At 43.9% G+C, this 27,571-nt stretch overlaps 2 protein-coding genes across 5 annotated transcripts; one reads left to right on the forward strand and one right to left on the reverse strand.

Annotated features, from left to right (window-relative positions):
• Positions 1-661: 661 nt before the first annotated feature.
• Positions 662-6,721, reverse strand: mks1 (MKS transition zone complex subunit 1). The gene is made up of 18 exons (XM_027023757.3): positions 6,386-6,721; positions 5,943-6,058; positions 5,784-5,833; positions 5,553-5,708; positions 5,259-5,356; positions 4,978-5,103; positions 4,763-4,867; positions 4,535-4,643; positions 4,248-4,304; positions 2,737-2,779; positions 2,595-2,657; positions 2,451-2,521; positions 2,293-2,362; positions 1,792-1,899; positions 1,490-1,623; positions 1,294-1,376; positions 1,113-1,210; positions 662-967 (listed from the first exon to the last, which is right to left on the reverse strand). Exons 1-18 carry the CDS (start codon positions 6,460-6,462, stop codon positions 864-866), a joined length of 1,668 nt encoding a protein of 555 aa, XP_026879558.2. The 5' UTR covers positions 6,463-6,721; the 3' UTR covers positions 662-863.
• Positions 6,722-6,810: 89 nt separating this feature from the next.
• On the forward strand, positions 6,811-27,447 carry mrm1 (mitochondrial rRNA methyltransferase 1 homolog (S. cerevisiae)). 4 transcript variants are annotated; one of them, XR_014124904.1, is made up of 8 exons: positions 6,811-6,966; positions 7,306-8,151; positions 8,364-8,457; positions 8,695-8,815; positions 8,906-9,025; positions 9,168-9,219; positions 23,957-25,079; positions 25,185-27,447. XR_014124904.1 is itself a non-coding variant. In XM_027023755.3 (7 exons), the coding sequence occupies exons 2-6, from the start codon at positions 7,337-7,339 to the stop codon at positions 9,209-9,211; spliced, it is 1,194 nt and encodes a 397-aa protein (XP_026879556.2). In that variant the 5' UTR covers positions 6,811-6,966; positions 7,306-7,336; the 3' UTR covers positions 9,212-9,219; positions 10,598-11,681. The 4 variants fall into 4 exon arrangements, 3 of the variants coding, with proteins under 3 accessions (XP_026879556.2, XP_035382632.1, XP_035382633.1); XM_027023755.3 differs by lacking the exons at positions 23,957-25,079; positions 25,185-27,447 and adding an exon at positions 10,598-11,681; XM_035526739.2 differs by lacking the exons at positions 23,957-25,079; positions 25,185-27,447 and having other exon boundaries at positions 9,168-10,579.
• Positions 27,448-27,571: the final 124 nt, after the last annotated feature.

Genomic DNA, 27,571 nt, shown 5'->3' on the forward strand with positions numbered 1-27,571 from the left:
CATGCCACTCGAGTTTGTTCCGACTATTTAATAACTATTTTAAAAATAATTATACTCATTTGCACTTAGTTTTTGACATGATCTCTCATTATTTATTGTAAAAATGTAGCAATTTCAAGAGATTTAAAGCTTTTGTCTTCTATAAATTAGAAAAAGGTAATAAGCTTTAAATGAGTCAACCCCCCACCCCCCAAGTGTACACATACACTTGCATGTTTATCCAAATGTCCAAAAGCGAAGTGTACCACTGATATGTAATACATTTACCCATCAATATCAATTACTAACAAAAATCATAATCAATGTAAACTGAGAAAGAAATAATCAGGGTAATCGGAGAGAAGTGTTGCTCTTAATATCAAAAAATAAACTCATTATATTAAAACACTTAATGTTAACCATCCAAATTTGTATTGTTAGTCATCCAAAACTTGCAAAGTAATACTGATCACATATTAGAGTGATTTAAAAGACTGCTTCATGCTAAGCAAGAAGGCGTGTTCATTATTTATCCTAAATGGCGCTCTCTACTGCTTACTGTGTGCTTTACAAAAAATAAACCTACTCTTGAAGTAGGAAACTGATCAGTAATGGCAGCCTCTTTTTAAAGATGTTATTTTATCTTAACAGCTTCATCCATGAAGTCTAGACAATATATTAATTTTACAGTTTACATTCATAGTTTATTTTTTATAAAAAACAATTTTAGAAAAAAGTATATCATCTCTAAAAAGACATTACAGTATAAAAAGTCAATATACATATCAAAGAGGAATGCTTCACATGAAACAGATAAACCACTGCATCCTGTCCTGTATGACCTTTAAACAGGAAGAACCCCTTAAGGATAGATGCCTGTGCACTTATGCTGAGGACTCTGAGATGAATGAGGCATTGGTGTTGATGAGATCTTGGGGTAGACTCTCTCTGGCATCTTGCATTCGCTTACGAGCCCTGTGAAATGCCTCTAACCCCACGCACCCATACACATGCACACACACACACACACACACACACACACACACACACACTTTGTTCACCTCTAAGCACCATTTTATCCCTCAGTAATACAAAGCCTGCTGTTGGCGCATTACTTGGATTTCAGCCCTTACCTAGCACATTAGAAACAGATCCTAGCTCACTGTGACCACCTAGTTGGTCTAAAACAGTCTGTCGCCTCTTCTTCAGAGTTTTGGAATCCACAAACGCCCTGCAATAAAACAGCAGCATACTTCACACCATTGGAAAGCCAACACGCAACACTTTTTGGATGAACGTTTTCATTTAGCTAACCGGGCATGCTGGAGGCAGTTCAGGACAAAAGTGATACTCCCTGTTGCCTGAGTGCGGAAGCCAAACCGGCTCAGTCGATCTCCCTTGGACAAACAAATGACAACAGTCAGAATTGCCAGTAATTCCTCTGGTGTCCAATATTCTACTACCCACCTTCAAAACCCCATTTATTTTACCAATCAGAGGTTGGACCCACCTTAAATGTACTGGGTATTCTCACATCGCTGATGTCCTCCAGTTCAGGAGCTCCGCCAATGAAGAAGCGCCTGAGTTCAGCCACTGTGCCCGTCTGCAGGGGCCTCCACGTGGGACATGTCACCCTGCGATAGCCTACATGCCACCACACGCACGCATCAACCATTATCCACATGATTTCTCTATCGTTGGAAAAAACGTGCACTGATTTCTGGGGATGTCTACTCCTTAAAAACTGACTACATTTATGTAATTCTCCACCATGAGATATGTGGAAGTAAAATCGAAGACAAGAAATCACACCAGGTGTAGAAGGTATGACCAGGTATCCGTATCCCTCAGTTCTGTGGCGCTGCCAGAAGTCCAGGGAGAGAACCTTGAAGTACAGCACAGGCCAAAGGGGGAGAGAAGCTACAAACCAAAACCAAATGATTTCCTCAAATCAGCTGGATCATGCTCATTTTGCACTCCACAGATTCAATTCCATTTCTTGGGATATCAGTAGCTACTATCTTACCTTAAGTCCTACATTTAAAAGTTATGTGTATCCTACAAACCTATACGCATCATGGGTGGTATTTATTACATTTATTTACTTGATTTTTCATCTCTATGGGGTTCATCAGGTGTGTTTTTGTTATTTTGTATGTGTATGCTGGTATAAGTGTGGATGCGTATTGTGGGTAATGTAAAGTACACATGCTGATGAAACTGCCCCTCAGCAACAAATAAAAACTAATTGGTTGGTTGAACGCTATGATTCCAAAGTGGGTCAAAATGGGATTTAATAAAGCACAAGCTCACCCTCGGACTCATCCTCTTTCCTGAAGAAGGACTCAAAGCTGAAGGGGTAAGAGAAGAATGCCACATTGTCCTGGACACAGAGAGAATGCCCAGGTCAGCCCTTCCCTCACTCGTTATATAAATGGGAAAATGCACCCAGCAAGTGATATCTTTCTTACCTTCCCAAACGTGCGTGTTCGGCATGTCTGAGTCACACCAGAGAGGCTCTGAAATGATGCAGTGGACCAGCCTGAGGAGTGTGACGAACACATTAATACCTCCTTATGGATTGGCTGGATTAAAGTATGGTCAGGTTCACTTACTGTTCGGCAGCTCCAGGAAGAAGTGAACATATAGGTTGTCATACTCATAGCCCTGTGCAGAAACTGGGAAATATAAACAAGGTATATGGGTCCTTTGCACTGAAAATGGAGGAATGCATTCTGTTTTGTTCGTAATACTTACCTATCTCTCCATTAACAATCAGACGAAGAATCCCGGCAGGTGGCTGCAATACAATGAAAAGAACATTTCTAACAGTAAATAATGTTACATTAATTTACATTAATAAAGAACTAAATACACTGCCTAGCCAAAAGAAAAGGTCACCAACTGGATTTAACCAAGCAAACAGGTAAGCGCCTCCCATTGGATAATTACTGCATGGGTGATTATGTTTCAGCTGGCAACAAGCTATTTAACCCTAACTGATGCAGTAAGTAGCTTCTCATTTGTTAAACAAACATCCTGTGGTCTGGAAAAGATGTTAATCTGTTTCAGAAGGGTCAAATTATTGGCATGCATCAAGCAGAGAAAACATCTAAGGAGATTACTGAAACTACTCAAATCGGGTTAAGAACTGTCCAACGCATTATTAAAAAGTGGAAGGACAGTGGGGAAACATCTTCGAGGAAGGAATGTGCTCAAAAAAAAAATCTTGAATGTTCGTGATCGGCGATCACTTAAACGTGTGGTGAAATCAAATCGTAGAAAAACAACAGTAGAACTCAGGGATATGTTTAATAGTGAAATTAAGAGCATTTCCACACACACATTGCAAAAGGAATTCAAGGGATTGGGGCTAAACAGCTGTGTAGAAAACGACTTGTCAGTGAGGCTAACCGGCAAAAACGACTTCAATTTACTGAGCAGCATAAAGATTGGACTCTGGAGCAATGGAAGAGGGTCATGTGGTCTGATGAGTCCAGATTTACCCTGTTCTTACCTCTTCAGGGTAAGAAAAGAGTCGGCTGAAGTGATGCACCCATCATGCCTAGTGTCTACCGTACAAGCCTGTGGGGGCAGTGCTATGATCAGGGGTTGCTGCAGTCTGTCAGGTCTAGGTTCAGCAACATTATGTGCCAAAAGAATGAGGTCAGCTGACTACCTGAATATACTGAATGACCAGGTTATTCCATCAATGGATTTTTTTCTTCCCTGATGGCACAGGCATATTCCAAGAGGACAATGCCAGGATTCATAGGGCTCAAATTGTGAAAGAGTGGTTCAGGGAGCATGAGACATCATTTTCACACATGGATTGGCCACCGCAGAGTCCAGACCTGAACCCCATTGAGAATCTTTGGGATGTGCTGGAGAATACTTTGTGCAGTGGTCCAAATCTCCCATCATCAATACAAGATCTTGGGGAAAAATTTATGCAACTCTGGACAGAAATAAATGTTGTGACATTGCAGAAGCTTGTGGAAATTATGCCACAGCGAATGCGTGCCATAATCAAAGTTAAAAGTGGAACAATGAAATATTAGAGTGTGTGACCTTTTTTTTGTCCAGGCAATGTACATCATCACAACTCAAAGGTTTTGACACCATTGTGCTAGAGGTCTCTCTAAACAAGGTTAGTTGGGTGTATACAGTTTAGAACAAAACCATAACAGTTCTCAAAAGCATATGGTACATAATTAGCTGTAAGCAATCACTAGGCTAGATGTTCAAATGGCTCAGTGGATCCCTACCATTTCAAAGTCCTGGCCAACAAGGCTGTTGAGATAATCTTTATGCCGGTTGTAGAGCTGAAGACAGAGAAGTCAGGCTGAGGATTATTTTGGCTCACAGACCATCTCAAAATAAAATCCCTGTTCTAAGAACAGCTCTCTCTATTTATAAATTATATAAAACTGAAAAAGCTGAGAAAGGCATCAGCTGATCTAGGAATAGCCATCACACCCATGCAAATACCACTACCACTAAAAGTTTGAATCCAGTGAAGCATCCATTATGCAAGCTACAGGGAAAAGCTCACATCTCGGTACATGCGTTGCTCTCGTTCCTTCTCTTCCGTGCAAATGGGGGCAGAAGCATTCTCCAGATAGATGTGCCACACCTCCCTTTTATCACCCTCTGTGCCCAGCCTGGCAGTGGGCAAAACAAAACCTTCATATGAGCCAACCAGTGGTGCTGTGCACTTAACATCCAGTAATCAATCCCAGCATGCGCCCTGGAGCTGGAGGAAGGGAAAAGCAAGACTCACCTATAAGATTCTCCATCATTGTTGAAATCGGGTTTCAGCGTAATTACTCCACTGCTGTCTGCTCTTATGGTGCATAGCACATATTCATTCTCCTTCAGTCCCAACCTGTAAAACAAATGACTCAATCAGACAGTGGCCAAAATGTAGCTCTGCATCCTGCAGGGAGATGTTTAGTGGTGAGTTTAATACAGGATGAGTGATGTGGTGTCACTCACTTGCCAGCAGGGCCCAGATCTGCCATGATGTGCATGCTCTGCATTGAGGTGTTGACAATGTGGCTGTTCTTAAACTCTTTAGAGGGCTCCCATACAACTAACCGGGTCTTGGTGATATTGGAGTCCCTACAACAACAGAGTAATATTCACAAGTCATATAAATGTGCTCTTCGGAACAGATGCAAGAGGCTTTATATGGTTTGCCATCGATTGGCTCAGGCTTTAACTAGCTCTGGATTCCGTGAGGTGCTGCACAGTGGTTATCAGAGAGCTCTACTTACATGGGCCGTCTCTCTTGCCGTCTGTGTCTGATGTTTGCCATGCGCTCTGCTAGGAAGGTTGGCCTCACCTGGGCTGATGTCATTAAACTTTGAGCCTGCTGCTCACACAATTAAAACTTATTATGACATATACATACTTATGCAATGTTAAGATTCACAAGATGCATTTATGCATACATTTAAAAATATTGCTGATATTTGCTACTTTCCATTACAGTAAGTTAGGTTTCATTCAGTTCGGTTTTACAGTGGATTTGAAAATTAAGACTGGGTCCAGAGAGAGGCAATACCCACCTCTTCCCAGTTGGTGAAGCGATCAAAGTCAGTGTAGGTGAAAATACGCTGATTTCGTCTTCTTTTAGCTTTTTCCATTGCCAGAATTTCAGTGTGATACTGTTTCTCCAGGGGAGTCTGACATACAGACTCATTCTGATACAGGTCCATTTCATACTACACACATGAAAAATTAATGCCATTATGCCAGTTCATAAAATACACAGAATACCATAATCTGTGAAGTCATACCTGACTGAAAAACTTATCTTGCCAGCCAACCACCAGCTCTTCTTCATCAACTGTGTGAAAATGAAAATTGAAGTGTGCACAGCTATTTATGGATTCTTGGAATGAATGAATGAATGAATCAATCAATCTCTCTATCTCTCTCTCTCCCCATGTACCTACCTGCACCTGATTGTGTTTGAGAGATGAAAGTGTCGAGCTCGATGGTGCCTCGCTCGTGCTGCTGTTGCAGATGTTGCGAGAGAGCCACTGTGGAGGTGACCCGTTGAATTCTGATTCTACCACAAAGCCAATGGGAAAGGTTAGCAAGTAATCATATGCAAACTGTCCAACAACTACTGTTGTTATAACACAAGACATTAAAACAACATGCCCAAAGTACAAGTTCTGTGAAAAGTATAGGTATTTAACAAAGCACAATAAGATGACGTTAGCTAGTTAACAAAATCAACAATAATATGTTTCTGGTTACTGACCTAGCTGTACGTTAAACGTTGCTACTAGGTGGCTAACAATTACACCCATCAAAAATACCGCTAGCTAGCTAACATTAGCGTTTAATAAGTTGTACATTTACATGTACATTTAGCTAGTTAGTTACATACCTTATTTTAAAATTTTTCACTGCATCGCGGGAGCGGTAGACTGCTTCCCCAGTGTCGGTACAAAATCTCTCAGCCATATCCTATAACCAGAAGATAGCCATATAGCATAGATAAGAAAGCTACCCTGTGATAGCAATTCTAGCTAACAGTATGAGTTAAACAAAACAGCATCACTGCATGCTGCTTTATGCTGAACGTATCACTAGTATGGGCATTAAAGCATGATCAAACAAATGCGATTAATAGAACGGTTCGGAAGTACTTGTTAAAGGCGTATTGACACATTGTTTGGCTAGCTGAATATCTAGCCTGCTAACGATTTAATCTTTATAACCCTCGCTACAGCCACAGAGCGCCTTGTTGCTTGGTAACTGAAATTTACGAAGGCGGAACTGTCTTGTGCGCATGCGCCGCAAGGGCTCGGCGATTGTCAAAACACTGGTTATGGATCAGTATTATTAAATTGTAAAGCGATAACTATAGCCTATAAGCAGTGACCCCCAACTGATCTTGGAACGGCATCCCGGAACTACTGTTTGCAACGAAAGCGCGCTCTTACTACAGACCCACATGCCTCACATGTAAGTGATTTGCAGTCGGAGTTAACGAACCAGCTAACGCTAGTTGTCAAGCAGTGTAGTGTTTATACGGAATGGATATGTTACGAACAAGAAATGCATGGTTTTGTCTAAGTAGCTTCCTCCTATGATATCTGACTTTTTTAACGTTACGCATACTGAAGGGCCAACAGCTAGCTAAACTAACTTACCTAGCCACTACTGTTGCGTTCATGCAAATACATGTTGTAGTTTGTCAGTTTTTGTGGAACTGCGTCAACAAGCGGGTTGTTAATCTTCCATCAAAGCGGAACTGTAAAAGGATAAAATACTGACCTATTTGTAATTATTACACTGTTACAGATAAATCCTACAGACCTTACTTCAACTAATAATGTGGAAAGCAGTGTGCAGATGCTCCGGTATTATAAGAAATAATGGATATTCGTCAAGGGAGATGTTATTAATAGTAATGTTCTCTGGTGGTACCCAACATGCTACTTATCACGCCACCAAAAGGCTTCTTTGGCCACGAGACGCTGGTTACAATCTATCTGAGCGGTCGAAACGTAATCCTTTCGCATCCTCTGGTAATCATTCAAGGACTACTGTTTTTCCATCAACAAAAAGATCGCAAAGAGAGCCCATGTCACCTCCCTTTTTTGAGAGGAGGTCTAGAGCCGAGAGCAGAGTGTCCTCGGACCTTCGCAAGCTCAGTCAGGAAGACTGGGAGGAAGCGGGAACTGCAAAGCTTGTCAAGGGCAGCCAAAAGGGTAGGGCTGCTCGCGCCCGGCTTGGGGGAGACAAACAGGACGAGATGGTGTTCGGTGTGGCCCCTTGTCTGCTGGCCCTGAGTCAGGGCAGACGGAACCCAAGTAGGCTCTTTGTGAAGAACGCAGAGGGGCGGCCAAGGGAAGCTGTGCAGAAGGTTTGCGAGGCAGCTCTGAGCCGCGGAGTTCCCATTCAACGTGCCACCAAGCGGGAGCTGGAGAAGATGACCAGCAGCGTGGTCCACCAGGGGGTGTGCCTTCAGGCAAGCGCCCTTGGCTTCGTCACTGAGGAAAAGCCCACCAGCCCTCAGCCAGGCAGACACCGGCATCCACTGTGGCTCATCCTGGATGGAGTGCAGGATCCAATGAACCTCGGTTCCATTCTCCGTTCTGCCTATTTTCTTGGAGTGGACAGAGTAGCTAGTAGCATTCGGAACAGGTTTGTGTGTATGTTTTTTTTTAAAGAGTGGGTCTTAATTTCTATTTATGCATAATATGTTATGACAGATATTAGGTAGAAACATTTTTGCTTATTGCATATTTTTCATATGTGAAGTGACAATAGCCTCTTTGGACTTCCTTATGATCACTGTGTCTCAGCTTTAAATATTACCAATAATGTGTTTAAATGTGTTCTTTGTGTTCTCCCAGTTGCCCACTAACCCCAGTGGTGAGCAAAGCCAGTTCAGGGGTGATGGAGATCATTGACGTGTATGGCTATGATAACTTGTCTGATATAATAAAGGTAGAGGATTTTCAGCACACTTACACAGGCCTTCCATTTTTAGCCTGTAGAGGGTAGACACGAGTCAGACAAGATTTGTTTAACACTTTGAATAGTTTTGTTCCTGTATCTGTGAAGGACCTAAATCCCAAAACTGACTTGTATGCTTTACCAGTTCCCTGATACATGTCCATTCCACTCATTTCATCTGAACTCCACTTCCCCGCCTGATGATGCGGTTGTGTTCTAACACCGCAGGTGAAACTAGGGCAGGGATGGCAGGTGATTGGCACCATCGGGTCCGTGGAGGCCAGCTCCGGCGCCTCCATCGTGCCGTGCTCCAACTTCGAGATGTCCAAACCCTCACTGCTACTCATGGGTGTGTCTCTATGCAAGTTTGCCATGGAACTGCGAGTGCCTTTGCACGTGTCCATCCCTCGTCCGCCAACGTCTCCCCATGTGCTTGCAGGTGGTGAGGGTTACGGCCTGTCTCGTGACCTGCGGGAGCTGTGTGACGTCTGGCTCACCATTCCTCCCCGAAGAGACCTGCACCCCGCCGTTGACTCCCTTAATGTCTCTGTAGCCACAGGTGTGCTAGCATCGCTCTCCTAACGGTTGCAATAAATCAAGTTGCGTGGCATGCTAGCCCAGCAAGCCATAGCTGCTGTGCAATAGACTTTATTTCGTTTAAAGTTGAGTTTTAATTCTTACTTGCCTCTTTGTCCCACCAGGAATCCTCCTGCATTCTCTCCTCTCCTCACGCACAGCTGCCTGACGATGCTGGTAATGGTTTATTTACTTGGACTGTCTCCTATTTGCTCCCTGCAGCGTTTAATGACTGGATTAGTTCATCAATTAGGCATCAGGAAGCCGGAGAGGACCCATTGATCAGGAAGTGGAGACTGCTGATGCTTTCTCAGCTTGTGGTTTGCCAGTGTCTTTTTGTAAGAAAATAGCAAAACATGGAATGTTGAGAGCTCTTATGCACAAACGGTGTGATGTGACTTGCTTGACTGCCAAGTTACAAAGTGTTATTTGCATTATCATAAAGTTAAAACCTGTTTGTATGTATTCTTTCAATGAATCAATGTGGTTTAGTATTTCTTCTCAGATCTAGACTCTTATGAGGAGGGGAAGAGACACACTATTACATTGAGAATTGGCTAAAAGTGGGTGAAAATAAAATGTAACCAAGACAAACCAAAAAGGTTTTAATTAAGTGGTACTCATCACTGTTACTGGCCAAACACACAGAATCTTTGTGGTCTCTAATATTTGTAAAGATTGTTTTATATAAGACTTAGCAGTTTCTTATTTAAAACAATTTATTTTCGTCTTAATGATCGAGCTGTAACCTTTTATCTGCAGTACAGCAGGTCTGTCAACAGGTGGCACTGCACGCCAGCGCTCCTCTTACAGCTGCAAGACGTTTATCTCAAGCATCTTTCTCGTTTCCCTTTTGTCACTGATCTGTGTTCAGTTTCGTGGGTCCCACGATATTTAAAGGATAGGACGCGGGCGATTACGGCTGATCCTGGGCCAGAAGCCCACAAGGGTGACTTTAAGATGAAGTACAGCGAAATACCTTTGCTTCCTTTAGCATTTTGTGTACTGGGTATTGGCTAAAGAGCGAACGGAGGACACAGAATGGGACAGTCCACAATTAAACGAGAACAGCCTCCGCAGGCAAGCCCGCAGAGAGCAGGGACAGGACGATTAACCCGCTAATACCGAAGGCCATTAGACCTCTCAGTATCTCTCTTTTTAGCCTTGGGGCAGCTAGGGAGAACGAGACGTTAGAGGAGACAGTTTAACGTAATGACCCATTTTGTGATTTTTACAAGGGAGAGTGATTTGCAGCATCGTGTGAGGACGACAGCCCTTCTCAGATTTGTCAGAGTCGTGCGAGTTAGCCCATGTAAAATGGTTCCGTCTTTTGCCTAGGAGCGTTCCATAGCCCGTCCGAGGCATTAATAATTACAAAGGGTAGATTAAACACCAAAATGTCTAGTTCTCGTGTGGACTTCCTAGATGCACCCTTCGGTCGTACAGGCCCTGCAGATTCGCACCGTTTTCGCCGTTAGCCAACATTCAAAACTTAGATCCAGACATTAACAGTTAGTAGTTGTCTATCATTCTCGTACTTTGAATTTGTCCATAGGTTGTCAGCTCCGGTTATGAGGGTTCCTCCCGTTACTCCGGAGCTGGAGCTGCCTGGTGCTACCATAACACTGCCAACCTCCCCACCCTCAGACCGCGCTCCCGTTAATCCGCTTAATATGCAACGGCGGGCGGCGAGGGAACGGAACAGCGGAGCGTGAAACCGCTCGGCTGGACCTGCCAGCTCCGGAGGTGGAGGCTTGAGGCAGGAACCGGCGGGGGTCACGCAGCAGGTTCCGGAAACAGAACATCCGAATTGACGTGCAGTATGGCTCAGCCGCGCGAGAAAGGACAATTTTGTCTTGAATGTGTTGAATTTTGTAGTGCTTAGACTAAGCCCTTTTCTGTGCAGAATGGCTTGGAGGTTATTAGCAGTGTATTGTACCACAATATAACTAAATTGTAAGTTCAGGTCAAGCATTAACCTGTACTGAATGTTTTTCAGTTGGGGAAAAACTGAAGTTCAAAGTGACACGCCCCCCGCCTTCCTTCTCTGCCACACTCACCCATTCATTCACACCTCCCTCTGTGACCCCTGCATGCAAAATGTGGCAACTCCCTCACACAATTGAAAATTCTTTTTTCATAAATTTCCTATGGCCATGTTTTAGTTCATTATAGATGGTGAGCTATTAGCTAATTTGCTCAGTGCAAGTTCCCAGGAGGACTGGCAGGGCAACAGGGTGCCGTGTGTGTGCTAAACTAATGCTAGGCCGAGAGGAAAATGATCACTGCAAACTGGTGCTTAAACAGCTTTGAAATGTGCTCCTTCATTTTTGGTTGGATTGATGGGTATTGAGCCTTTTTTTAGTTGATTGGAAGTGGGTGTGTATCGATACATAATTTAGGCAGATATTAAAGAACCTTTGGACAAACCAAACCTACATTAATGCGCTTTATAAAAAGACAAAGCCCTATTATCCCCTCGCTTATACTTTTTAGTTATCTTTGGTCTTTACTAGTTAATTAGAAACTATATAATTCCAGTCTTCTCGTCTTCACAATTTTCTCCATTTCAAAGTTGCAATGGAAGCAGAGCAGCAAGAAGCTTGCATGTCTGGGCGGAGTGTAGAGAAAGCGCTTCTCCCAAAGCGCTTCTCCCAAACTAACCCTCAACCATTTTTGTTGCTTCTCATAACTAAAGAACATCCAGGACTTGTTAGCAGATTATCTGATGGCTTTGTCTCCCTCAGTTTTTAGAGTGGTAGTTGGGGGCAGTTTGAATGGGCACTCAACATGATTTTAAAATCTATATTGTTACTTATGCCTCAAGCCTGAAGAAATAAGCCCAAACTGTTCTTTCTTTGGTTTTGGCCCAGCTACCCTTTGATGTCCAGCTCTTTAAGGTTCCCAGCATTTTTGCGAATGGCAGGCTTCCAGTTGGGCGCTATCATTCCCTGGCCCTCAATGCTGCTTCTCCAGGTTGAGACGTTAGCCCAGGGCTGTGTGGCGTGTCTCACCACTGTGTTCGTGGGCTGTCACTGGGAGCGACAGCCCAGGGAAACCATTTGGCACAAAACAAAGGAACGGCTGGCAGGCGGCTTCTCTCTCTCTCTCTCTCTCTCTCTCGCTCTCTCTCTCTCTCTCTCTCTCTCTCTCTCTCTCTCTCTCTCTCTCTCTCTCTCTCTCTCTCTCTCTCTCTCTCTCTCTCTCATATTTCCCTTTGCTTCTCCTGCCCACAGGAGGTGAAGGCTTCCCTAATGTGCCAAATTACTGAAACACTTGTAAACAAATACTGTCTGGATTGATGCCATGCAGAGAGGTCTAGTCCTAAAATGCCTGTGTATAGCTGTCATGATGTCTTCCTATCATACGGGGGCAATGCTAGAAACTAGTTATCATATCTTGTCATTTTACTAGGTTATATTATATATTGTTACTGATTTAAAAAAAAAAGTAAATTGTTGTTTTATACTATGTGAGCTTCAAGCTGTGTATTTCTAGTTAAGATTTCTAAGAGTGTAAGGTGTTTTATTTCAGAAGCTATTCTGACATTCAGTCATTGCCATATTCAAAGTTTTCTGAGAATTGGAAACATTGAGCAGTGAACAATCTGTGTGTGTGTGTGTGTGTGTGTGTGTGTGTGTGTGTGTGTGTGCAGACGTGCATGCGTGTGAGTATGTGCACCAGAGAGAGACGGTTAGACGGTAATGCAGCATGACACCTCTGAAAATGAGACTGCGGTTGCCATGGCGAAGAGCCAGAAGGGCACAGGCCCTCCAGGGGGGCGGGGCAGCACGCGCCCGTGAACGGTGTTTGATTAGTATTTAGATGGTGTGCTCACCCCAGGTCCACCTTGGCCCAGTCGCCCCACGCGCTGACCGTGGTTCATGGCCGCCACCTTGGCAGGCGTGTGGGGGTGAGGGGTGTTCAGATGACGTACTGTTACCACACTGCAGGACATGCAGTACTCTCACATTCTGTCCGACACTCTTTCAGCAAAGCTCCATTGAGGCTTCAAGGAACCCTGCTTAATGGTTTAAATAGTAACTAACTAGAAATAAATACTGACTAAACAGAGACAGTGACTGAGTGGTACACAGTGACAATTTTTTTTAAGACTTATGAAGGCCAAATGGCTTTTGTGATGTATATGGTATGAGTGCTCCTATTAGCCCTCGAGGTGCTGACACAGCACACAGCCAGCGATGAGGCTGAACTTGCTCTCTTCTTCTCTGTTCTCTTTGATGGACTGTGGATGGCTTGTCTATCAGGCCAAGCATGGGGGTGGAGTGGGGGGTTGCGTGTGCATCACAGCCCTGCGGTCAGACGCTGAGCGGGCGGCAGCAACGTAGCAGATCTACCCAGGGGCTGTTTGACGAATCAATGACCAACACTGGCGATAGTCGTAACAGAGACCTGGAGGGATTGGCATGCATCACTCCCAACATGGCACTGCAGAGATAAAGCCAGAGTGGCCAGTACTACAGAGCGTGATCTATATATCCCTGCTTCAGGTGATAAAATGAAGGCGAACACAGCAGATGTAGGATCCGTCCATACAATGCACTCCAGTACTGTGCATCCATGTCTTGGTCAGTGATATGCCAAAACATATGGATGAGAGGATTGAAAGTGTAAGGCACATTATTGACCATATTTAAGAGGGGGCATGGTTGCTGAAGGCTGACGTATGTGCCCTCCATCAATCCTTCCCTGTCCCTTCCTCTGGCCCTGGCCTCTCGTGGCATACATCATGATTCCTCCATAATAGCTCCTCTGTCTGCTATTCAGGGAAGTGTCACCCTCATCGATCCATACCCCCCCCCCCCCCGACACACACACACACACACACACACACACATACCTCGAGCGAAATCACCAGTGAACATCTCTGATCTTAAATTCGTGGCATGCTGAATACAGTTTATTTTAGCTCACCTAAATGGCAGTTTACAAGAAGCAAAGGAGAGCACATGATGGCTAATTGCTTGGAGATTACGATGTCTGCAGGGTGCTGTTGGGCACCTGTTGATTTGGGTATGGAACAACATAGGCAAATAGAGGCAAATGATCAGATAAAAATGATAGGGCAGTGGTAGCTCAGTGGTTAAGGTACTTGACTTGTAATTGGAAGGTTGCTAGTTCAAGCCCTGCCACTGCCAAGTTGTCACTGTTGGGCCCCTGAGCAAGGCCATTAACCCTCAATTGCTCAAGTTGTATTCAGACATAATTGTAAGTCACTTTGGATAAAAGTATCAGCTCAATGCCATAAATGTAAATGAGTAGTAAATAAATGTAAATTCAGTGTTCACTACATACACTGCATCTTTCTTGATCCAGATGGCATGCTGGATTGAGAGTGTTCAGTCCACTGAGCATCCATCTTTGCACTTCACACCAGCTCTTTAAAAGGGGCAGCGTGACCACGTCTAGAGGGTGAGAGAGAAGGCCGCGAGGCAGATTAATGTAAAGAAAGGGACCCGGAGGCACCCACATCCAATTACCGCGTGGCTGTGCCATTGTGCCAGGTGTGGGGAATTAATGGCCATAGCAGCCGCCCTCTCCCCAGGGCTAGTTTCAGCACCATGCCACCCACTGGCGTGACCACAACTAGCGTTGAGCGAATGGCCAGTGAGAAATGGGTAACGGTGCTAACGTGCCAGGGGGTGATCCAGCCGTCTGGGCATGTGGGACAGCACTCATTATGAGTGCTTTTGAAGTATGATGCTCTTGATGTATTTATGTTAAAGTTTTGTTTGTTTAATTGTTTAATGCTCATTGGATTTGTTTGGCCACATGTTTAGCTAGGTTTCCATGGTGCCAAAATGAGCTGTCTAACTGAAAATTTCCTATAGGTGCAATTGTGGGGTGGGGGGTATTTTGATCAGATTGCCTTCGACACTGCCATTTGCTAAACATGCCTCTGATGCATGGCTGATTGGTTGTGGTAAATATTTAATATTGCACCTTCTGATTGGCTAATTAGATATCAATATTGGATGCTTTTGGCAGCAGGCATTATCAAGAAGGGTTCTTCCAGTCCTTTGATTAATTTGTCCAAAGTGAAAGCCTAATTGTTGTCTCCATAATCTGTCCATTTGTATTCCAAGATCTCTGACATTAGAGTGCCATTTGTTTTTTTATATGGCTTAATGGCAGTTTAGGAAAGAAGCCCGCTACCCTCTGGGATATGAACACCCAGCCTTTCTTTCACACTGACATGCAGGAGAATTCCAGGTTTGTACAGATGTATGCACAGCCTTTGTTTTAAGGTGCAGTTTGGAGACTAATGTCTGGACATGTGAAAGAATCGTTTTGGTTCTCTCAGCTAACTACTGCAACACAGTAGTTTCCACTCGCTTGCTTGTTACCTTGCAGCCATAACACTCAGCTCACGCTGAACCCAGACTGTTCAGTCTCGCACAGGAGCGTGTGCAGTGGTTCCTGTGCTGTGGTGAGGACAGGGCTCTATATTGATTAGCTCTCCTCATCGACTCCCCACCACAGCCCTGATTTACGAGGGTCTGTTATTTGTAAATTAGCTCTCGAGTCTGTCTTTCCTGCCCACCGTATGCAGCCAAATGGCCTCCTTTCCTTCTGTGCCAGATTTCACTCCACAGGCCATTATGGCCTTCATGGTCTTTTTGCATGTTGTGGTCATTGCTTAGTGGTGGATGCGATTTTTCTCTGAGCATCTTTAAGGTTTTCTGGCTGTGCAGCAGACATGGATGTTTGTTGTTTGTTGTTTTCTACCAATTAACAGATAAACACTTGATTCTTCACATTGATAGTACCGTGTCCACATAACATTCATTGCTGACTTTTTTTTTGTAATGTTCCCAGCTCTGCTCCTGGGTTGTAATTTACCTGTTCTAACACTCATGATTCGACTCAGTGCTTCTTAATCAACTAATTACCCTTATCGGGTGTGTTGAAGCTGCAGTGAACACTGAAACACGCAGGTCAGGGGTACTGCCATGACCGGCAGAGGGAAGAGCTGAACTATATGGGACCTCAGCATACAAATCAGGAGCCCTTTTGTACTCCTGCCTCTGACTCAACATAAGGACCCCACTGGCTGCCATTACAGAGGAGTCCTGTAAATGTAGTGGAGGGAGTTAATGGAGAATAGCTAAAAAAGGAAATCTGGATAGTGCTCCCCCAGAGAAGCATGGAACCCCCAGCCTCCCATACCCTTCCGTCCTTAATGGCCCGAGACGGCAGGGGGGTCTTGAACGGCCCCATCAGGTGGGGTCCCCTCTATTTAACCCTCTTGCAGTTCATTATCACACCCCAGTCAGTCAGTCAGCTAACTGGGAGAAGAGAGATCCGGTGGCACAGTGGGGAGAGGTTTACACTCCAAATGGCTTCCAGTTCCTAGATTAAGCCTAGTCAAATCTAAAGCCCTGTAAATTGTATGGTTAATTGTGATTTTCCACTAGGAAATCCTTGTTCAAGACTAAGATTGTTCTGTATCTGGAATTGGATTCGAGTGTAATCAGGATCGTTTCTCTAATTTTTTGTATTGTTTTGTTTGTTTGTTTTTTCCACATTTTGCATTTGACAATGCTCCACTCAGCAATTAATATAGCTAAGCATTTTTGGGAATGCCAGAGGGCTTTGTTTTCAATACCACTGTACACATTTTGCCACAGAGCACTGCCAGAAGATGCTTTTTATCTCTGGAGTGGTTAAACCGATGTGAAATCCTGAATTCGCTGCTGGCATGGCTCCCTGGCTGCCAGGTTGGGGTTGGCAGCGAGCGGCTGGGTAATCCTGGCGTCTGGCAGGCTGGGGCTGAGATTTCCCGACTGCAGCTGGCATGGCGTCCTCCCATTCACCTGCTGCATGCTCACAGCTGCCCGACAGCGATCTCACCCTGCTTGCTCATTACATGCATCGCAGGGCACATGGGGGTTCTGGGTACCTGAGCCCATTTGGCGGTCTGATTCAAATCTCATGATTTGGCTAAAAAAAACTGAGAAAGGGGGAAATGTGGTTATGAAATGTCTGTGAAGCACGTCATGTTGCTTCAGTGCTGTAACCAAACTAGACATCGTTTTTCCATAACCCAGCACAGAGAATGAACTAGGTCTTACTGTGTACCCATGGGCTGCATAGAATCTAGGCGTTCAATTGTGCAGCCCTGCATTTGTGTCAACCCGAAACAATAACTTTAATGAATGTAATTTATTTAATAGGGTCACTAGGAATAAAAAGAAAAAAATTCTTCTATTTCCCTTGTCCCTAGGCAAACACCATTCTAATTTCTTTCCCAACATCCATCTACACTGAAAAAGCCTTTTAATGTTTCGTATCTTATTAGGGATTAATTGGAAGAGTACTGTATTTATGCAAATAGCAGAGATTTCATTTCTAGACCTCAATCTTCGTTTATATACAGTGAAGACAATTTCAAGTAGAAATGAACAGATAGAAAACTGTATCTTGAAGACTTCAACAAAAGGCTTAAATCACTACCACTAAACAGTAAGAAAAAGTGAAAAAATGTAAAATTATACCTAAATTTGTTTCCCATATTATGAGTGTATTATATGCTCCGTCAGTCGCCGACCTCACCATGTCCTTCATACACTGTTTCAGCAGGAGGGGTTGTCACTGTACTGGGGGTCATGTGACTACGGCAGGAAATATGGCCGTCCTCAGCAGCAAAGGCTATGCATGGAGCGGGAGAGTTATGAGCGCTTTCACTGTATGGCAAGATGAAGGCAGAGGTCAGGGATATTGATGGCGGCTTGGCCCGGGTTCCTCTTACCTTTGAGGCAGGGAGCAGGGTGACGAGGGTGCTTCATCAAAGTCTTTGTCGTGGGTTAATGTATTAATTGTCTGGTAAACATGGCCCCGGGGAAAGGGGCTGTTGTGACTGGGGTTTTTGGAGACTGACCTCAAACCGGAAAGATGGTCTGTTGAGTCTGGAAGGACCCACCTTTTCTTCAGTCTGCTCAAGAGGCTTGTTGTCTAAGCAAAGTAGCAGAAAAACTTCAGCTGTGGACAGCATCAGCTTTGCAGCCACTAGGAGGGGCTTTAATGCACTCACCATCTACACTACACACAACACCATGTAGTAATGGAGCATTTATAAGGCAAGTCTACACAGGTCTACATGAACATTACAGTGTATGCAACACCGTAAAGTAACAGAGAACAGCACGTATACACAGGTCCACATCAATATCTGCAGTATCTGGAACACCATGCAGTATTGGAGAGCAGCAAGGCTACACAGGTCTTCATTAACATCTGCACATCTGTACATGCAACACCATGCAGTTACAGAGAACAGCAAGTCTACACAAACATCTACAGTACAGACAACACCATGCAATAACAGAGAACAGCAAGTCTACACAGATCCACATGAAGCTTTGGGTACTTAACGACACCCCTACAGCTTTAATGTTTAAAACTTTAAAAAAAAAAAAAACTTGCCTAGTGTCTATTGTCCATGCTAGCCAAACTGTTAAAGCATTCTAATATCGCTACTGCATAGCATTATTTGTTCAATTTGTAGTGTTTTCCCTGGAACAGGAGCATGGGAGGGAGTGGGGGGGTGCCACTTGCCTGTTCCACTTGTAAGTGATCTGTTGAATTCAGTCATTGGTCACAAGCACTGTCGTGGTGTAAGCAGTAATGTGCCATAAAATGAATGTTTCAGTTCCTGGGTTTGTATTGGCAGGCACATCTAATCGATCTGCTTCTGGAGAATAAGTAACTCAATTGGATTTTACCATGGGGCAAAGCACTGCATATGCTCCCTAACGTTCAATTTTTCTGTCCTATTATGTCGCTCGTTTCAGCTTATGAACAGCTTTATTGTAAATACAGGAGGAAATAAATAGGACAACACTGGTACACAGTGATTTTGTGTGACATGCTTGTGGGTTGTTTTTTTTTTTTTTTTTTTTTTTTTTTTTGGTATTAAATAAGCCTCTTATTGGTTGAAGCCAGTTCTTCATGCTGATTGGAGATTATATTATTTCAGGTTCCATTTTAACAGAATTTGAATTTAACAAATTTTGAAAGTAGAAGTTGTCACTGTGGACACAATCACAAATTCTATCCTGATTTCAGCACCTTGAGTTTAGTGCTTGTCTCCTTGATTACATTATCCATAAGCTGGTCCGATCCAGCGTGTTCAAGCACCATTACCTCTACAGGCTTGTCTAGTGTTAAACACGCGACTTTCATAAACATGCTCGAGCCTTCAGTTGATTCCTATCAAGTTTTACATTTATATTCACCATTCATCAACGACTTCATCTGTGGTCTAAAGATGCTTGCGTGTGTCTCTTGACATTGTTAACTGAGCTTTGAGGTCATGAGGCTTGTAGTCAGATGTAAGAATGGCTTCTTCATTTACTATGCCCCAAGTCCTCGTAAAATACTTCCACGGAAGTACATTTTTGATTCATATCTCATACTATATATCCACATGTAGTTTTCTAGAGAAATGTTACTGTAACAGAGGATCTACGCAGGCCCTGACCTATACTACCACCCCTCCATAGAGAGGGTCCAGCTAAGGGTCTCTTCATGCTCTTCTCCCTTTTTAGAGCACCATCAGCCATTTGTAATTGCCATAATGGTGGTAACGTTGTATCAGTCTGAGTGGCATAAGCATCTCAATGAGGTGTCTCTCTATTGGAGTGCTCTTCCTGTTAATTAGGCAGAATTGATTTCAGGGCCCAAGAGAGTGATGCTGATACTCCTTAATCTACTAATTAATCACAGGTGTTCAGGCAAATTAAGAGCACTACAGTTTAGACTTTATCAAAGCAGTCAATAACTATGGCATTGCAATACATCTGTTAATATAGAATAGCTCCTGGGAAAAAAAAAAGCTGGGAAAAACTCAAACAAATAAATAAATAAATAAACACGAGTTGATTTATAGAATTACTACTACTTGTACATAGATGACTAGTTTTATACTTATATTCAAATTCACGACTGTATAAAAGCGGTCATCACACTTTAAAAAGGAGAAAATTATCGACATTCAAAAAAAGATCGTTCATCTTCATTTGCTTATCACAACCCAAAACAAAACATTTTTAGAAGAACCAATCTGTAAAATTAAAAAAATATATACAAAACACAATATAAGTACACTAACAAGTCGCCAAACCGCAGCAAATTGCCCGCCACTCAAAACGGCAGAATGGAGAGCTGTTTGCCGTTAGCAAAATAGAGAGGTGATTATGGCAGATTGCGGTTGCCGCGCCGCGCGCTTCCTCTTCACCTGTACCTTTACAGCCGCGTGACTGTGTCCGGCTAGCTTCCTTTGGGATAATGAGTGTTTACACAGCCATGTCCCGCCACGACGCGTTACGTCGGCCCATCATCCCCAATTACGCCACTTATTGATTCCACCACGTCCTGAACGGCGCCGACAACGCTCGCTACCGGTCGTTTAAGTTGTTGAACAGTGAAAATTTCTGAATTGCCCTTACCTGAATGGCACTTGCTGTGCGTCTCTTATGCTATAATGTGGCCATAATGTGTCCCCTTAAAGGGGGAAGATTTTTTTTTTTTCCCCACTGCAATTTTGCGCGTAACAAAAGGCACGCAGATACAGACTGCGAACAAAGCAAGCTGCTACAGAGAGACATTCGCCGCAGTCAGTAGGATTTAAGTGGGTAATTTTGGCACTGTTCTGGTGTTCGGGAAAAGTAGGCAACGTTGTTTCAGTGTGTCCTCTTTTTTCTTTTTCTTTTTTAAGCAGAATGGGCTACTGAATCACAGCGCAACAAAACTAGGTCTAGACACATTTTGTCAGCCCTCAGGAGAAGCTACTATAGATTTTACGCGACTGTCATGTTCAAAAGTGAACAGGATAATTATTAGCTTGTTGGTACATTTGAAATGGCTTTCACACATATCACAAAATTCCACCTTACTAGTACTTAACAAAGCCTCACGATTCAGTAGGCTACAGTAAACATGCATAGAAGTAGCCCAGTCGTCCTTCTTCAGCTGAAACTCTGTCTCTGTGTGTGTGTGTGTGTGTGTGTGTGTGTGTGTGTGTTTGTGTGTGTGTGTGTGTGTGTGTGTGTGTGTGTGTGTGTGTGTGTGTGAGATGTGGCTCTAATCCAACAAGGAAAGCACAGCCTACCCGAGATCAGGCTTTTTTTTTACCAGAAAGCTCTGTCTCCAAAGCCTCTCATCACACGCACGCACGCACGCACACACGCACGCAGCAGAGAGGAAAGGCAGAGGCAGCCGCTCTGCGGCGCCTGCTCAGCGTGGAGCATTCCCACTCTAATAACGGAGAAACGAACAGGCGCTGCCGCGCCGATGTGTGTCACTCCCTAATTTAATTACGTTTCGATGGGGTGCAGCGTATGTGTGTTTAAACCCTGCTAGGGTGATTTTACTCCAGGCGCAGAATGTCTAAACGAAGACAGTGTGTGCGACGGTGTGGTAAGACCTGAGGTGATCTGCCGATGTTTCTGAAGAAGCACAGGTGTGAGCTGTATCTGTTCCAGTATTTCTTGGCTTTTATGACATGCACAAAATTATTTACATCAGTCAGATTTTCTGACATCAGTCTGTGTAACTGGGCACACTTTGCAATTATTACTTATAGTGCTGTTGTCTCAGAAATGAATTAAACCTAATTTTGGACTAAATTGCCATGCCAGTAGTGAATTATCATTCAAAATATTCTTTAGTCTAGTCTAGTCTATATTCTAGGCTTAATCTGGAAAGCTGATATTATTAAATGGTTCAGAATAATCCAAGGAAGAAGTTTTATCTGTTAAGTAATGAAAGAATAGAAGCCCACAGAGTGACGCAGGGTACCTGACATAGCGCCCTTTTTTGTGGGATACATCTGATGGTCTATGCTGCATTTTAAGATGACCTTGTATGGTAACATTGTTCTCTACACATGCTGGTATTAACAAACCCTCCTGAAGCAGCAGTGTCAGACATGCCCCTGATGAACTAGTGAGAGCACAGATCTCAGATGGGACCATGGGACAATAGCATTTATATGCGTCATCCTACTTGGCATTTAGAGAGCAGTGGCTCTTTTGGTGTTGACATGTGCATTGTGCTGTCAGACTAGCAAGCAAGTTACCACTGGGGAAGATTTATTCACCATAGTAGAATAGGGTAATATCACGCTTGTGCTTAATCAAACCCATCACATTGTTATTACAAAGTGTATTAGGGGGTTAAAGGTTTGGAACGGTTCCTCATAATGTTCAGTCACAGCTGCCAAATTCAGTTTCACACCTTCCTTAAGCATATTAAACACTGTACTGACTGCTGGTTACACAAGTGCATGTGTGTTTTTTTTAATAATAAAAAGAAATGTTTACTAGTATACTGCATAGTGTACATACATGCTTATGTTCTATGCATTTGGCTGCTACTCATGACACGCAACACACAAATACAACATGCTTACCATACATTATTTTTATAACTTCAAAAAAATATGGCAACACTAAAAACATAAAGTAACACAGAAGAAACAGTGGGAAGACATGGCAACACCACAGCACAATCACTCAGGTGCGTCACAGAGTAACACTTCTGTGTCTCTCTCCTCCAGCTTTCGTTGTTCTCACAGCTGGAGCTCGCGTGCTGGCGAGGTTTCCATTAACACCTCAGCCACGGCCTCTAACGAGGGAACGCCAGGTACTAATTTCCGGCCTGCACTGATGAGGCCAACCTAACAGAGCTCCAGAGGAGCCCGTTACAGCCGAGAGTCCGCTGTCCAGGGAGCTTGCTTAGAGGGAAAGGGGTGCCATTTCCTTTCCATTCAAGGAGAATTATTTTTGTTATCCTGAGCTGTGATAGAAACACCTGTAAAATTGGACTTGGGATCTGTGTGATATTCATACACACTTCGAATTTATGTTATGTAAATTTTAGTATAACATTCACATAAATATTTACGTTGGGATTAAATATGTATGAAAGTATTCACATTCCTTAAACGGTGCTGTTGTGGACTGAAAATGTTCAGCTGCTTTCTACATCATGGGCTTCATGACTTAAGTGTTATAGACTATCAGACTTGTGCAGTTTTCTTGTTTACTTGCACTAAGATGCTTCTGCATAACATGAAAGGCTCAATAATTAGTTCACAAGAACATTTTAATCTGTCAAAATCACACCTTTTTCACTTGGTTTCATTGTGAGTAATGCACTGATGGTCCAGGAGCATGACAATGCATGAGGATTACACGCCATTCTCTGTTGAAAAAGTTCACCAGAATTGAAGTCTTGATGGAACATACTCTGACGTCACCATTCATCACAGAAGGAAGCATTCTTTGAGGGTTAGCTTGGAGACATCATTTATATATAACTGATAAAAACATGACTGGTAAAAACTTTCTGGCTAAAATGAAGCACTGTCGCAGATTTTCTCAGTCCTGGCCCTGAAGAACCCTACTCCTGTCCTGCAAATTTTAGAGTACTCCATCTCAAAGCAGGATCTGTAAAATGCCTGGAGCAGAACTCCTGCAGGACCCTGATTAAGAAACTGCACTATAGATTATGAAAACTGATAAGTACTGCATTGCTACAGTTTCGTATTGGTGTAGTTAGGAGTTGCATTCACTTGTTTTCAAAATGAATTCCACAAAGATGTCTACAGCAAGCCAGCAGTGTGCATAAGGACTTTTTCAGGTGCAGAAATGTCTTTGTGAACTCGTCCTGAGGCTCCAAGCTTTGTCGGGAATGGCAGAGCAGTAACATGGCACATCCCCTGGACAGAGTTGGGAACCATCTGCTCGACATAACCACACTTGTGATGTTTCCTCACTTTGCTTTCAACCATCAGAGGGATTACACCTCAAGCCTCAATGCAAAGTCATTTTCCTTGCTATTGTGTTTTAATAATAAAGAACTCCTTTGGCATTTATGTCTCTTTTAGCTTGTCCTGGTGATCCCATCTGCATGTGACCGTGGAAGGTGCCGAGTGGGTTGACCCACAATGGAGCGAACTGCACTTCGAGCCTGTTGCCATGCCGACGGAAGCCCCAGGAGCTCCTCCACCAAGACCCCTGGGGCAGGTGAAGGAGACCCCCCCCCCCGGAGACCACACCCCCCTGTTGGGTGTTGGGGAGCAGCCGAGTCCTCCTCTCCAGCCCCGGTCCCTGAATCAGGATTAACCTGCTACACCCGGCCACAATAGTAACACATGTCCTCCTATCCGCCTGTGGCCCATTCACACCCGCTTTACTCCAACTCTAATAAGGATTATCCGTAATGAGCCGTAAGGAGTTAAGCTTGAATGAAGACCTCCTTAACCGGGCGCCTACTGCATTCTAGGCCTGTTGAGGACCCCCTCCCCCCGGTCCCATTCCCTCGCCGGCCTCCCCTGTGTGTTTGAACACAACATGTAATCCCCTTCAGAATCAAAGGTGGGCCGCTCGTATGAATATAGATCTGCCGAGAGCTTTGTGGAGGGCTCTCGCTGCCATCTGCCCTCCTGCTTCTCACCTGCTCCCAGCTCTCTCTCTCCCCTCACTTGCTCTCTCACTCTCTTCAGGCCCCCTTACACTTTCTTTTTCTTTCGTACATGTTCATCTGCTATGATTTTTCCTGCAAGGGTGTGACTCATTGCCTTATTCACATCCTAGGAAGGCTTTTGATCAAAGTCGGATTAAGGAGCTCATGACTTGTGGAGTTACACCATTTTGCTCTTGTGCTTTGCAGGGAAAGTGGTAGCATTTTCTAGTGTGTTGACCCTTTTTATTCATTCAATTCAGGCACCCCACACCTCCAATGTGTACCTCTCTCTCTCGCTGATGTCATGTGGCAGTGGACGTCCCAGGTGGCTGCCTTTGCTCTGACCTGTTCTCCACAGATCCCTTGTTCCCCCCATGTCCCTCCTCTCCAGTTATCCAGTACTTCAGAGGTTGTTTTTAGCCAATCCATGAGATGATTGGAAATTCATGTGGCACCACTACCGTGCTTCTCCTTCTTCCTCGCCCATGTCTTCTGACCCTGACGCCAAAATGAGTTGAGGGTCAGACTATGGAGCCATGCTTATGGTATATACATTGACTGATCTGCACACGTAAACATATACTTGAAATGACATTTATTTATAATGTTGTAGGAATAGTTATTTCTAATAATCAGACCTTGTGTTACAGAGATGTCATGGATGTAAAGATATCAGGAGACCTGAACTCAGAAAAGAGATGTGTCGGGTCTGACACGTAAAGAGGAGTCTCTGGGCTCTGCCTCACTCTTGCTGTGCTGGGATGCCCAGTCACACCCAAAGGCCACAAAGTTACACTCTGACGTTGTTCAACCAGTCACACACAAGGGCACTATGTTATACTCTGATGTTGTTCAACCAGTCCTACCCAAGGGTACTACTTTACACTATGATGTGGTTCTAACAGTCATTGGTTCAGCAACCCACATCTGTTTGCCCTGCCTGCCACGTGTGCCCGTTTACCCTACTGCACACTGCCCAAGACCAACCATTCATTCTGACAGATGTTTGAAAGATACCTGCTTTGCTCTTTGTACCATGACACTCAGTTCACAAATGCAACCAGTTCAAAAAAACACCAACCATGTGGCCTCCAATTGGACAGTTGACATTCTGAAACGATCTCGCAAATCCTTAAAAAATTTGATATCTTGCTACAGGTGTGGGGGGCCACCTCTACTTCAACCTGAGAGATCATTTTTATTGATACTTTTATTGGTTTGTGCAACTCTGAAAAATGTGATAGCCTACTATAGGTTACTACTTGAATTGCTGATTGAAAGCAGCTGAAACAAAGATGGTGTACTCCATGGCATTTAGTGAACTAAGTGAATCAAGGAAAAAAAACAACAACAAACATAGCCATACAACAAAAGAGTAAAAGTCTGACGGAGTCGGTTCTGACAGAGTAGGTTCTCTACTGCTCTCCACTTTATTCACTATTTCTTTGGCAGCCTTTAGTCTGCCCCAATACAGGCAATGGATTCTGACACGAATTAGCCCCAGATGGAGTGATACATGCTCGTCCTTAGGGATTTAGGGGTGGGGCCTTTATCCCACACTCCTCTCTGCCCTCCACTCTCTGAAGCAGCGCCGCTTTCTCTCTCCCGTGTCCGTCTCTCCTATGTCCATCCACTGTCCTGCTCACTGCCTGCCATAGGCGCAGAGCCAAACTTGTGCGTGGAGTCAGGGTGAGCAATCCACTGGCCAAAGTGTCAGATGTTATTGCAGAATGACAATCAAGAGATGCAGCATGCTTATGTGATTTTGCTAGGAACCAGGCACAGACAGGGCTCAAGAACTGCTAATGGCTGTTCTTTCTCCATGCCAGTCACAGGTTACTGGGAACTTCAAGTTTGCACGTTGCTAGCCAAGATAGAGCATAGATTTAAATCTACTTTAAATAAATCTAAAGACAAATTACTAACAACTAACATGTCAACCAAATTAGACAATTCTCAAATATTTTTTTGTAGTAGTAAAACATAGATTATGTAGAGATTCTATATAGTTTCTATAATTCAGAATATATAAAATGTATGCATAGACAAATAGATTATGTATTCTGAATATTCCACCTGCTCGGCAACTACCTAAGAAATCCTTAGATGCTCCTCATCCTTGTCCTCACACCCTCTGCTCCTCAATCGGCCATAATATCCTATTAATGAACACTCTAAATTCAAAGTCAGCCGCTCATTTTCGTGGGTGGTGGCAGAGTTAAGGGGGGGAATTGGCCCGTCTTTATTAATACTCAGATGAATGAGAGAAGCCGGAGGCCAAGGGCGGACCACCCCTCAACCAGCCGGGGAATTTTATGTACGATTTCTGCACTCCCTTCTGCCTATGTGTGTCACTTCTCTTAAGAAACGCAGTTTTAGGGGTCACAGCCGTTTTCTTCTGCGGTGGCGCTGGCTGTCAGCGCCGGCTTCTCCTTCTCCTTCAGTGCTGGCTTTCCTTTTACGCCCTGTCAGATCTGATTGAGATGGACACTTTCTCATGGCCTTTTAATCAGGGGTGATAATGGGCTCATTATGGATCATGGAACTGCTGTTTACTGTTGGGGAAACTGGTAGCTTAGTCCGACGGGCTGCCTGATGTCTGCATATGAGTGGCTGGAATGAGCTTACCGTCATGCCGAGAGGTGATATCACTGTTGGTCACTATGATAATCTTCTAATACAGTACTTTTCCTCAACAGTCTCCGTCATCTGTGATTGCTATGCCTACCAAAATTATCATGGATTTACCAAAACAGAAAAAAACTGAACTGAACTGAAAAAAAAAAAATTTAATGTGGGTTTCAACTTAATTTATCAAGAAAGTATATAAATGAATTGCTAATTGCTGCTTTCTGACAAAGAACCTAACGGGGCAAATCTTTACACACACACACACACACACACACACACTCCTTATCCTCATCCGGCATTGTCCCTGTCACTCTCCCTGGGGGAGCAGGGGCTGTTCTCCCTGCAGCGGTGGCGTGAAGGAGGGGAAGAGCAGCTCCCTTATCTGACCCATCTCCAGAGTGCAGTA

This window comes from Electrophorus electricus, chromosome 8, assembly GCF_041902795.1.
Source record: "Electrophorus electricus isolate QZ-2024a chromosome 8, ASM4190279v1, whole genome shotgun sequence".
NCBI classification, from domain to species: Eukaryota; Metazoa; Chordata; class Actinopteri; order Gymnotiformes; family Gymnotidae; genus Electrophorus; species Electrophorus electricus.